Raw genomic sequence first — 12,707 nt, forward strand, 5'->3', positions numbered from 1 at the left:
AACCCAAAACATAACACTATACCAGCTACTAGAAGGAAAATTAACTCTATCCCAGCTGAAAGCAGGAGAACCCATTACTGAATGCAGGAGAAGAACATTTGGGGACTTATAGGATGTTTAGGGGAAGAACCAAAGGCAGGGAGATAGAGTGATCAAGGTGGTTGGGCAAAAACAAGGGTGGGAAAACATAGGGTTAAGGGGGTAAAAGGGGCCGGTCGCACATAAGCAGCTGCTGGTCAGTACGTTTGTCTGGCCATGGCCTGTGCCACATCAGCACAGGCTCTCCTGGCTTCTCACTCAACTCAATTTCTAATTATTTTCCTCTGCATGTGTGCACATGGGGGTCTAAGTGCCAGCATCTGGAGCAGGACAGTGGGTTACAGAGCCATGTGTCTGGGTGCCAGCAGCTGGAGTGGATGGGGGCGGGTGAGTGTGTGACCATCGGCCAACATCTCACTGGACTGGCTGGTGAGCAGGGCAAGGGGCTTGGGAATTGAGGGGTGTGTGTCTGTGTGTGTGTATGTACGTGAGCACCAGCAAATGGAGCAGGGTTTTGGACCTTGGGGGCTTGTAAGTCCAGGGGCCAGCTACTGGAGGGATTGACATTACATGGACATATGTATTTCCCACTGATGGACCTTCATCGTGAACTGCCAGAGAAGGGAACAGGATTAAGCTGTTTGTGCTGTCTGCGCATGCATAAGTGTTGGTGTTGCTTTGTGGGGCCAGCCATGTGTATATGTATACTTGCATATATGTGTACGTCATGTTTGTGCATGTGTGCCTGTAGGGGATACACACGCGGAATTGCTACTGGCTGGACCTGGGGACATGCAGCAGCAGCTACCCCACCTCTGTTGGGATGCTGGATTCAGCAAACCCAAAGAGATATGGTATCTCTAAATGTAGAGTAAGCACCCTGTGTGCTAATAGAAAGATGAAGATGAAATGGACAAATAAAATAGGCAGATAAAACTGATAAAAGTCTTTTAATAGTTCCCATTAGGTGAGTACTGAAATGCTACAGTGTTTAAACCCCTACGTCTCCCATGGCCTGTCACTTCTTTAAACACTGGTTATTGTTGGTACATTCACACACGGCAGTCAGGGCTGATGGGGAGCTTGTGGCAGTGGGAGCAGAACCCCAGGAAAGCGTCCTTCTCTGCTGGGCTGTTCCAGCCAGGCGAGGTGATGCGGGCACCCAGCATCCTGGTGATTCTCTGCTCAAGAGCTGGAGCTGAAAAATCACCCTGCACTGTTAGGTGTCAGGGCTGCCAGTGACTGCTACAGCTCTGGAGTCATTCTCCCTTGGTACCACACGATGGCAGGACCTTAATTTTAAATCTCTGGTTTATATTTCTATTTTATTTATTCTGGGTTGGTTTTGATTTTCCTTTCATTTTGGGGCTGTCCAACACTCTCAGCTCCTGCTATTTACATGATTAAGATTAAACAAGGAGTTTAAATGATGCTTTTTTAGTGATGAGGTTTTGTCTGCATAGCAGTGTTGCTTTAGCTCTGGGGTGGGTTAAACACTTTAAAAAATAACACTGCTTTACCAGTATAACTTGGTGTAAGTGCACCTTTTTGGTTTCTTTTCGGTACCATTTACTTCCTTTTTCTTCTGGGAGTAGGCCAGCCGCTGCAAATATTTTTGTACTGGTATAAATTACAGATGTAATACATTACACTTAAAATGCCTCAGCTTTTGTCCCTGGACAAGACCTTAGCAAACTGACTTATTTGAAGAAGGCAGACGTTTGGGTGGGTTTTTTTGCTGTTGTAAAGGTATTTTCTGAAGTGCGCTGACAGTGCCCATCGCTGGCATTGCCTGGTGTCAGCTCCTTCCCTCTGACCTCTGCACCTGCACAGGATGCTACACCAGTAGGAGATAAGCCAGGTGGGGACTGAGGATGGGTTTTAATGCATGCATGTACACTGACCACCCCCCACCTTCCTTTCCTTCATACTACTGAGCTCTCCCCATTGCCTGGGAGAGCAAACAGCAGGACTTAGGACTGGTATCAAAGGCTGTTTAACACCATCCCCTCTAGCTCTTTGTCAGAAGGTGGCATTTCTCCCATCCTATGAAGTGTCCCTTTTAGCCTTGAAAAACTTAGAGCCCATACCACATGCAAATCTCTCAGGAGGCAGCAGAGAGTGCTGTTCAATAAGCAGTTATGTTTTCAGCCTGGTTCTCTTTTTTTCAAGCTTTAATGCAAAATCAAAGAGGAAAACATGAAAGGGGGAAAAAGAAGTACTCGACTCCTGCTCATAGGAAAGAGCCCTCCGTCCTCTGCAAATTAAGTGGTGTACTAAATACCAGCTGGTATGGGACCAAAAAAAGATGTGAACAGCTTGTACTGTACAAGCTTTACATCCCACTGTACTTGGCAAGTCTGTTTCTCCTGTCTGGGTATCTCAGCCGCACATTGCTTAAAGGCTAATGGGTGGGCACAGGGGGGCAGATCCATAGCATGGCATGGGGAAGGTGGCAATTACCTGCTACCAAATCCAGAATTCAGGACTTTAAAATTCCTCCTCGGCTGTTACCTTGCTCTGCAGGAAGGAGCAGCACCCTTGTTCTGCTAGTCATCAGGGCTGAACAAGCAAAATAACTATTTCTTTATGCCAGCCAGGGTAAAGTATGTGTCTTTTCTTCTTAGAAGAAAAATGAAAACCTTGGTAATAAAAGCAAGATCAGCAGGGATCTTGTGTTACACATGATGAGGTAGGGGAGGAATAGGAAAATTCTAGCTAGGGCTCTGGAGTAGGACTAAAGGGAGGGAAGCCAGAGAAAGGAAATTACAGTAGTAAACCAGCTGGGAACTAAACCTAAATAAATGAAGATAAGCCCTAGTCCAGCACGTACTGATTGAAAGGGAACAGCCTGAGTTTTCCTGATAGTGCAGAATTTGAAAACTGAGTTTTCAGTAAAAATTAAACTTTGAAGAGGACATTGTATAGATGGATATATTTTACTGTCCATGCTGGGGTTGAGGCTGACTAGCGAATTTAATATGTTTATTTTTCTGATATGAAATCTTTTCCTCAACTTGCACTTTCCAAAATTTCTAACCTGTTCCAATATCACACAAACACTTTTTAAAAACAAATATATAGAGACATGCTCTGTGAACCCATGTTTTTAAACAAACAAACAAAACAACAAAAACCCCAGAAAAGAACCATTTCTGACTATTAATTTTGGCAAACAGATATTAGTCCTTTAATACAGTTTTGGTTATGAACATGATGCATGCAAAAATATACCTACAGAAAAAAAGAGGTGCTTGTAAAAGGCATGTTTTATCTTTCTATCTAAAAGGGAAAGTTACTGTCTGGTTACCAGACCATCTTCTGCCAATACATGAATGTTCTGTAACGTAGATGGGTTTTGCCAAATCTAAGATTACCTTTCCCAGAAAATAAAGTCCCAGGACTTCAAATAGGAGATGAACAAGCAATTGGACAGATTTCATAATCAGGAAGTCTTGGCTTATTGTCTTTTCCAGCTTTCAATAGTTTTAGTTTGCCTAATTGTCCCCCAAATCCCTTTAATAGTTCCTTCTCCTCTTCTGCACCAATACACTGCCTGTACATTTCTGACAGTCCTCTATGTCTGCGATATCCAGCTCCCACGTGCACATTTTCACAGATTAATCCACCATTGCCCTGTTTGGAGTGTATATTAGTTTAACTGCAGACATACTTCTGGTGATGGCATGGGTAGGCTACTGAACTCAGGACTCCTAAGCTTGGTTCAGTGCATTAGGTATGAAGCCAGTTGTTCTTTCTGTCATGCCTTTCAAAAATACCTACAGATTTCATATACAGGGATAATCCCTCTTCTCTATAGAGCTCAGTTCTTCCCCACCCTAGCTAAAAAGCACTAACCTTTGGAGGTATGTTCAGCTGGACACATTTATCTTTAATTTTTTTCCCTGCTGTCTGGTTCCTGTGATGCCTTTCTTAACTTTCTGACCTGCTTTTCTACATCTTGCCAGCCCTGAAGGACCAACTCCTCTGCTGCTGAAGGATGAGGTAGACTCATATAGCTCTGTAATGGATTTGTGTCACCTTATATCAGCAGTGGATCCAACCTGTTAAGTCTAAAAATGTGTCAAGGTTCAGTGTTTCAATTACGATCTCCCCAGAGAGGCATAATCTGGGAATAGCTTCTCCCAGATTTATTACATGATGCCACAAATAATGGCCAACACTTGAGCAGCTTTTATGGCTTTCACAGCATATTGCAGACTTGTAACTTGATGTCTAAAAGACATAGATATTTATAGAAGTTTGCTGTATTCCCCAGAAATTCCTTGCAAGGTTTTGCACAGGTTATGAAGAAGTTTTCAAACTATATCCCCTTAAATATCTTAAGACATCCACTGACAGCAAGCTAGTCATACAATCTTAAAACAACCAGTGAAAAAGAAAAATATACTCTACAATATCCTCTTTTAGTCCTAAGAGCAGAAATTTTAGGTAAAGCCAACAGGACACCCACAAAAATTGTATTTGCCTTGATGAAGTAGGTATTTTTAATGTATTTTCTATGGTACTGATAATCTGTGCTTAAATAAACCTGATTGATAGACACTTTAGATGATTGTCACATTTTTTTGTTCCTTCATAAAGCAAGGCTTTTCACAGTATTGTGTCAAGCTGTAAGAACCTTTTATTCTCTAGTCCCTAGGTTAGAGCAGGGGAAGGAGTCAGCAGCTTGAATTTTCCTTTCAAGAGATTAGAAATTTCCAGTGAAAAAATACCATTATCTTTCTTAAAAATCACTTCAAACAGGGAAGTTAAATCATGATTAAATAATGACAACGTGCTGAGGAAATGGCTGCTCAGGCCTATAAAACTAAAAGACAGAGTAATTTTTTTTGCTTTGCCACTATTTCGTAAGGGAGTTGTAAACCATGTGTAATGAGGCTGCCTGGTGGTTAATTAGTAAGAGAACCACATTCAGCTCTCAGCTGGTTTCGTGCTCACTAGGATGGAAGAAGCTGGAAGCCTTTATAAGGTGATGTATATGTAACCCATGGGAGACATCAATAGGAAAGGAGAAAACAGTCTTACAAAAGGAATTTACCTTGCCAGTAACTGTCTGAATCTCCGGGAGTATTTGTACAATGTGTTTGTGTTTTACAATAAGTGTTTTCTGTCTCTCAGAGCTCACCTCAGCACCACATTGTTAGTTGTCATCAGTAGCGAAATTGCAATATGTTGTCCTAAGTCAGATGCGATGCCCCAGATTCACTGTTACGTGAGTCTGCTGCATACAGAGTAGGTAGCATGTGTAAAAAGATATTTGCTTAATGTAAATACTTTGTTAGTATGATCTTGTGCAAAGTGTTACTTCACATGAAATACTGTCAGGGGAGAGCCGTCCCTCCAGGAGGACCCATGTTCTGCACCATCTGCCTCTGCTACAAAGAGCAACTAGAGGCCTCAGCTGGCTTGAAGCTAGGTAGAGGGAATAACATTTGGTGTCATTTAAGGGGCTCTGGCATATCCCAGGTAAAACGGTACGTAGGTGTGCGTGGCAGCTAGGGAAAAAGGGCTGCCTTTTGTACAGTAGGTACAACCCCCCCCCCCCCCCAGGCCACATATGCTTTTAGCATCTGAGGCTTAAAATACAAGGAAAAGGTGTAAGTTGAATGAAAAATATGTCCCACTGCATATTCTGTATTTTTTCAATTATTAAAAGGTTGTGATATTTCAAGATAGATGGTCATCCCTCTCCCAATGACCATGCTCTGCAAGCCATGAACTGCTGGAATATATATTTAGTTAGTTAGTTATCTATATGCTGCTTCCAACATAAAGTTTATTCCTGCAGTATGATCTGGACATGATCTTAATAATTAAAAACATAATAGAAAGAATTTAACTCAAATATAGAATTAAATAGAAATAGTTTAAACCTAATAAGTCTGGGAGATGAAAGCTGTTGCCTGTCCTAGCTAACACAAGCCCTGCTCTGTCTGTCCTGGACTCTTCCAGTCAAGGGAGCAAGCAAAGAATTGCACAATGATTTTATTCTGAGCAAGTGGTGATAAGGCAGTTGCTACCATCTGAGTCTGTAACAGTATCACTTACAAACTCCCAGCATATCACCCTTCCTCTTTCTGAAGTAATTTGTTTACTTTTTAGGGTTTGTTTGCATTTGACTAAAAAGGTGGATATTTAATTCAAAAGACCTTCTTAAAAATCTTAACAATACAGTTTAAACTTCAGCAATTTTAAAAGGGCACTCCAGTGAGTATTTAATTGGCCGCCTCTACACCATTCATCCACCTTCCTAACCATGCACAATGGTTATACTTTATAATTAATATTTTGCTTCTAAGGCAGGTATTCACAGGGTACTGAACATTTTCCCTGTATATCAGAGCAACTATCCTCCTTTGCACTGTTAAAATGTCCCACTTTCTTTATACCTTTATGTTCATCAGCCATGCATATTTAAAACCCATGTAGTATATATACAATCCAACTATACAGTTTCTTCAGTTCAGGGTTCCTGTCATATATTAAAATACAGTTTTATCCAATTTTGTGAGTGTATTTTAAAAACAAGGAAACATATTTCACCTTCTTATCCATTTCATTGAGACCCAAGGAAATTTGCAGGGCAGCCATGACAAACCTGGTGGCCACAGTCAGTCCCAGCCCTCCTCTCCATGGCCAAGGGACAAAGAGCAGCAGAGCCTCTGAACTTTGCGATGCACAGCCAGCACTGAAGTTATAAACGATGGGTCCCCATCAGTGCTACAAAGACTGGAAAGGCAGAACACATGGAGCAAACAAATGTTGCTGGAGTCAATGGCTTGCTCACTGCAGTTGCCTGGGAAAAGCTTCCTGTTCCCTGCATATTTTTACATCTGTGGTACATGTAGTCTTAAAAGCTTTTACAGGTTGTCTTGAAGGTAGTCAGATTTAGCGTAGGTACTAGAAGCAGGAGTTACTATTCTCCTCTGCCTTCTGCAGTTACATAAACCAGGGCAAAGTAGATTTTAGAACAATTATGTTAATGACAGCATTTAAAAATAATTTTGCACCATTTAATGTTGGTGTTTACATGCTATGTAGAAGAAAATGGCCTTCCATGCGCATTACCTCATATAGGTAATACATTATCTTACCTTGAAGAAGGGCAGGATGAGTAGGAGAAACAATCACAAATTTAGCAGAGAAACACATTTGTACCTGTAAAAGAAATGCAGTGTAACTGTACCTGTTGAAAATGCTTTTCAACATCAAAGTCAGTGGATACAATGCCAACCAAGCAGGTAATAGGAAGAGCCACATCTGATTATGTGGGATCGTTCAAGTGGTGATGGGTGTGATTCTTGCTCAGTGGTTTGGAAGAGCTTGTACTGAATTTTAGTGTATCTTCTTTTGAGCAGGATGCAATAACTCATCCTAAAATGGCCAGCTCTCAGAAGCAGACTATAAGTCATGTTTTTAGACATCTTAAATCATCTTATGTTTGCCTGCTATCTTACAGTTTTCTTGCAAACTGGAGTTACCACAAAACTAAAAATTCAATCTGGGAAAACACTCTACTTTTCTAGTTTTGGTGTACAAACATAAATCATCTTCATATCTCTATAGTAGGTGAGCGCACTAAGCACCAGGCTTTAGGTTTTGGTAGCCGGGGACGGGCATCTGCACCGCAAGCACTTTGCAGGGGCTGAAGAAGGGAGACAGCACGGCTGCCCCCACGCCTTTGGTCAGCCTTGTGCCAGGCTCGGTGCACCCACAGGATGCTGGTCTCTGGGGGTCCGATGCTCCTGGGGTACCCATGGCCCAAGGGAAACCTCTGTGGGGATGGAGGAAGCAGCCCAGAAGAGCTCTCTGTGTCACAGCTGTCATTTTCTTCTCCCAGCTTTCCCCTCTGCTAAAAGGTTTGGGATAAGTTTGTTATCTCTCTCTCTCATGCAAAGGCAGGGATGTACCAAAAATCAGAAATAAGAGGCAGAGAGCGGAAGGAGTGGAAATTCTTAAACATTCCAGAAGTAATAATTGGTCTAAAAATAGACCACTTTCTGCATGGAGGGAGGAAAGAGGAGAATGAGGCCAGTGTTTCTGCTAGGTTTTATTTATTAAATTTGTGCCTCTTCAGCAACTGGCATAGTATGGCCATACAGTTCCTCTTTTTAACCAGCCAGTCCGGTTACGAAGCAAGACCTCCCCAGTGAAAGGGCTTAAGCCCAGCACAGTTGCACTCCCACTGGCTGCAGCTCTGCTTCTCACTCTTGCATCAGTCCACACCTGCACCCAGCCCGATGTCACTGCGGTGCAGGCACAGATGGGCTGACACGGGGTCGTACGATGGGTCTCGTGGATGGGATATGCGAACAGAAAATGACACCCTCCTCTATAGGGGCAAATCAAAGAGCTACATAGACTCCAATGCTCCCTTCTCAGCCTTCCTGCATCCTGGTTTTACGAGACACAGGCAAAATCCCAAATGATTTGTTGATTTAGATACTGTGAGTATTTGAGGAGGGCCATGCATTTATTAAATGAAAGCTTCATAATGAAGAAATAACAAAACAAAAAGGGATTAAATGGTATTAATAGTATATCTATAGATAGTCTACAAGTGACAGGCAGCTGGACCATTGTGTGGGGAATCTGATTTAAGGAGAATGGATTTTTTAACTGCTATTGCAGAGTGCAACTCCTTATCCCACTAAAATATTTATACATTTAGCTTCTCACTGGAAACTCTTAACACATTTCTTCACACAGAAAAGCTTTGAATGACAAAATTGTTAAAAGGAGGTATTACATTTAGTCACTTTGTGCTCAACATCCCTAACTCATTGATTTTTCCAGTGTATACTCAACATCTCGACCATGGTTTGCTTGAAAACAGTATTTACTGTATATACTTTTAACTGTAACTATTATGAAAGCTTTGGGTAGCAATACAATACAAGAGTATATGCTTTAGCATAGCACAATATTGAAAGAAAACCACAGAAATCTGTGCCTGAGAGCTTTTTCATGTGCAGTGTGACTAGGTATCTGTTTGCCTTACCTGTTTTTTCTTCAGTGGCATAGAGTTAGCTCATGGCATTTCTAACCTTTACCCTTGCTTTGAATTTTTGACAATTTCAGCCTTTCCTCTTTTATTTGTTTTCTTATTTTAAGTTTCTTTAATAATGTAATGTGCTCACATTTGGTTTGGATCCTTTTAGTTGGAAGCATCCCAGAACTGTATCACCAGTCTCTCTTTTTATTTACCTGTGAAGCAAAATTTTCCTTTCCATTCCTCCAAAAGCCATAAAACAGTTCCAGGTTAAACAAAAATGAACTTTTAGTGTATACGGCAGGTCTTCCTGATATACTGGCAGTTATGTCTCTCAGACATCCTTTCTGAGCTGGCTTTGCTTTACATCATCTCATGGCATTCTGGATGGCAACAACAAACACCCATCTGTTCACATGTTCCTAGGATGGGTGCCATGGAAAGGAAATCCCCATAGATAAGAAAATGCATCAAATCAGAGAACAGCCAAGTGAATGGAAAATAACCCTGGATCTGCTTTATCTTTGTTGCAAACCAAGTCAACATAGGACTGATGCCAGCAGCCCGTATCTACTCGCAAATGAGAGACAGCATTGCATGTGAAAGGGCTCCCCTGTCCAACATAAATGCTCTTTTCTCATTTCATTCCCTATTATTTTTCCCCTCGTTCCCTGACAAAAAGCTGTTCAAACATGCCTGCTATAGGGATGGGTTTAAGTGTAAGAAAGGCCAAGGCTCCCGCTGACTGCTTTTACAATTGATGCACCCTGGACTCTGTGGTATCTTGGCTGGAGGATGCCCTAGCTTTTCACATTCAGAACAGATCTGTACAAATAATCACTCAGAAGATTTTTTTTTTTTCCTGCCTATAATTCGCTGTGACTGTTATTTGTTTTTCATTTTTCAACCAGTTCTATTCAGGAACATTAAACAGAAAAGCATAGTTCTGCTGCTGGGAGGAAGGAGACACCTAAACAGTTAACATTTCTTTATTGAAACTTCAGTGTTTTGACCAGAAAAATAAAAATCCATATGCTATTTGGCATACACCTTTTCCTTACCTTACCCACCACCAGTGGGAAGCATGGCAGAACATACCACTGTCCAGGTATATTTAGAGCAAGCAGCTGCCCATCAACAGTGAAGAAATTTCCCAGGATTTGGTGGGAGTTGCTCTTACCCAAGCGCAGACTAGAGCCTCAGAAGGATTTAGTAGGCACTGTGAACCTCTGTCTTCACAGCTCATTTTAAACTTTCTTTATGCATAAATTTTGTAATGAGATTGTTTTAGCTCCTAGAAGATTAATCTGTACTTGATTAATTCTCTCATCTCTGCCTGAGGCATTAGCTGCTTCAGTGCCTCTCTTCTGTGTCGATTAGCACACACATTGTCATTTTGGCTACCCACAAAGAGTCTTACCAGCTTTGTGATGCTTTCAGTCTCACTTCTCAAATACAGAGAAGGCAGTTCCAAAATCCTCTCCTTATTTTTCTTCTTATGTGGTATTTCTTTGCATCAGAACAGCCTGCCCTCATTAAGAGGTGCAACTGCACAGGCAGGTATCAGTTGTTAACAGTCAAAGAACAAAAACGTTCAGAAAACCAGTTTATCTCAGCTCAGTCAGGTTCTTGATCTGCTCTGGACTCACCACGCTGCACAAGAGTGCTCAGCGACATAAAACATACGTAACAAAGTCTGTATATAACTAAGTTTACAGAGGTTAGTTGTAGTGCAGGTGCTGCATTGGTCAGGGAAGCACTCTCAACATCCAAAACAACTTATTTTTATAGCTGTACTCCAGTAAAGTTTATGCAGCACTGTGGAAAAATTATAGTTTATTGTAACTGCAACATAGCTATGAAAGGGGTTTTTTGGATGTTCAAAGTCCTTTTCTACTGCATTGCATAATTTCATTGGGGAGCAATAGATTAGGTATCTTTTGGGAATCTTCCCTGCCCAACACAATTCGAGTAAAAAAGCTGAAGGTTTCCAAATAAATAAAAAATTGTACACGAGATGCAAAAATAACCTCTTAATCAACAGTTTGGCCTATCACGATGCTTGTCATGTGCTAACAATAGCTCCTGGCAGGCTCGTACTCTGGTTCCCTGTGCATGCCAGAGCCTGGCTGCAAGATAGATCTTTATTGCTAGTGCTATCCAGATCAAATCTAGCAAAGGTGTGCCTAGCCCTTGCCAAAGCTTTACTTGCTGTACAAATACCTGAAAACAAAAGAAACACACTGAATTACCAGGGACTGGGGAAGAAAAATTCCTGCCAAGTCAAAGGACTTGTACAGGAATTGCTCTGGGGAGATTTGGGGTTCTTCTCAAGAGCTGAGATGGTTTGCAGTGTGTTGCTCCCAGAAGTGTCCTTCCTGAATGAATCCTTCCTATAGCTTTATGGCACGTGTCAGTCAGACATGCCCAAATACATGTTTGCAAGGCCTGTCCATACAGCAATAATTTCATAACCTGCAGATGTCAAGAACCAAGACAAAATAATAAAGCACACACCTGGTTGAATGTGGTTAACTAAGTTGCTTTTAGTTTATTAATTTTACCCATATACATAGCTGATTTTGAAAACACCATGTGAAAGAGTCAGGACAAAGTATAACAAAATGGTATGGGAAAAGATTTCAATATGCAATGTGCCAGTGTACCTGCTGTGTTTTATACATACTTTACATTGAAAACCAAAACACCCACAGTTTTCAGAGGAAGTACACATTTTATTTTGAACTGGCAAATTTAGTTTATTAATATGTAAAAAAATAAATCTACAATAGCAACAGTGCAAACACATCAGAACTTGCATGGCATAGAGAACACAAATGAATAAAAATTATTATACAAAGGGCCCAATGTTTCCTATGGTACTGGCTGTGACACATACAACAAACAACAGGGTGAGGAATAAACTGCAATGTAAACAGGAAGATGAGCTGCATATTACTGGTTCTGTCTTGTACGGTCTCTCTATTTCAGGGGGTAAAGCTGTCATGCCTTGGATCTGCAATTAAAATAATAAAAATGATCAGAGTTTTGTCACATAAGATTAGAAATCTGTATTTTGTTCTCTAACTAGTTGGCAGCTTGTATGAGAATCTATTGTTAGTTTTGTACTGGGGTTGTGACTCTTACTGTGAAGACATCAGGCTTAGTAAAAATATTAATATATTGCACACCAAATGATCAGCCAGTGTGCACATCCATTGTTCTCAGCTTGGGAACAGCCATACACACTGGCATCCTCTCCAGTAAAGCAAGGTTAGGCTTTTGTTTGTTGATTTGTACGACCTTATTTTGCTTTGTGGGATTTTGGTTTTTGTTTTCATCTTTCTGGCAGATAAAAATGGAAGTTTACAGTGTTGCAGTGCTATAGGGATATTGGATGGTACTTGAATGTATTCATTTGTACATACAGGGCTTACACTTGCATGTACAAGGCAGTTAATTGTGTACACATTATTTCATGGAATCAGAGAATGGTTGAGGTTGGAAGGGATCTCTTGAGGTAATCTGGTCCAATGTCCCTGCTCAAGCAAGGTCACCTACAGCAGTGTCATATTTCTATATATTGAGCATTTTTTACTCTTCCCTTAGAACTCAGTGCAATTTTTATGGAGTTAGACATAAGTACCTGCCT

The 12,707-nt window shown here is 41.1% G+C and overlaps 1 protein-coding gene across 1 annotated transcript in view; it reads right to left on the reverse strand.

The window, feature by feature from the left end:
• Positions 1-11,581: 11,581 nt before the first annotated feature.
• Positions 11,582-12,707, reverse strand: part of MOXD1 (monooxygenase DBH like 1) — a 51,094-nt gene continuing 49,968 nt past the window's right edge. The window contains exon 12 of the mRNA XM_052784377.1: positions 11,582-12,071. Within this exon, the coding sequence (XP_052640337.1) occupies positions 11,907-12,071 (165 nt within the window). The 3' untranslated portion in view covers positions 11,582-11,906. The remainder of the gene's footprint in view (positions 12,072-12,707) is intronic.

Source organism: Harpia harpyja, chromosome 4, assembly GCF_026419915.1.
Source record: "Harpia harpyja isolate bHarHar1 chromosome 4, bHarHar1 primary haplotype, whole genome shotgun sequence".
In the NCBI taxonomy this organism is placed as follows: Eukaryota; Metazoa; Chordata; class Aves; order Accipitriformes; family Accipitridae; genus Harpia; species Harpia harpyja.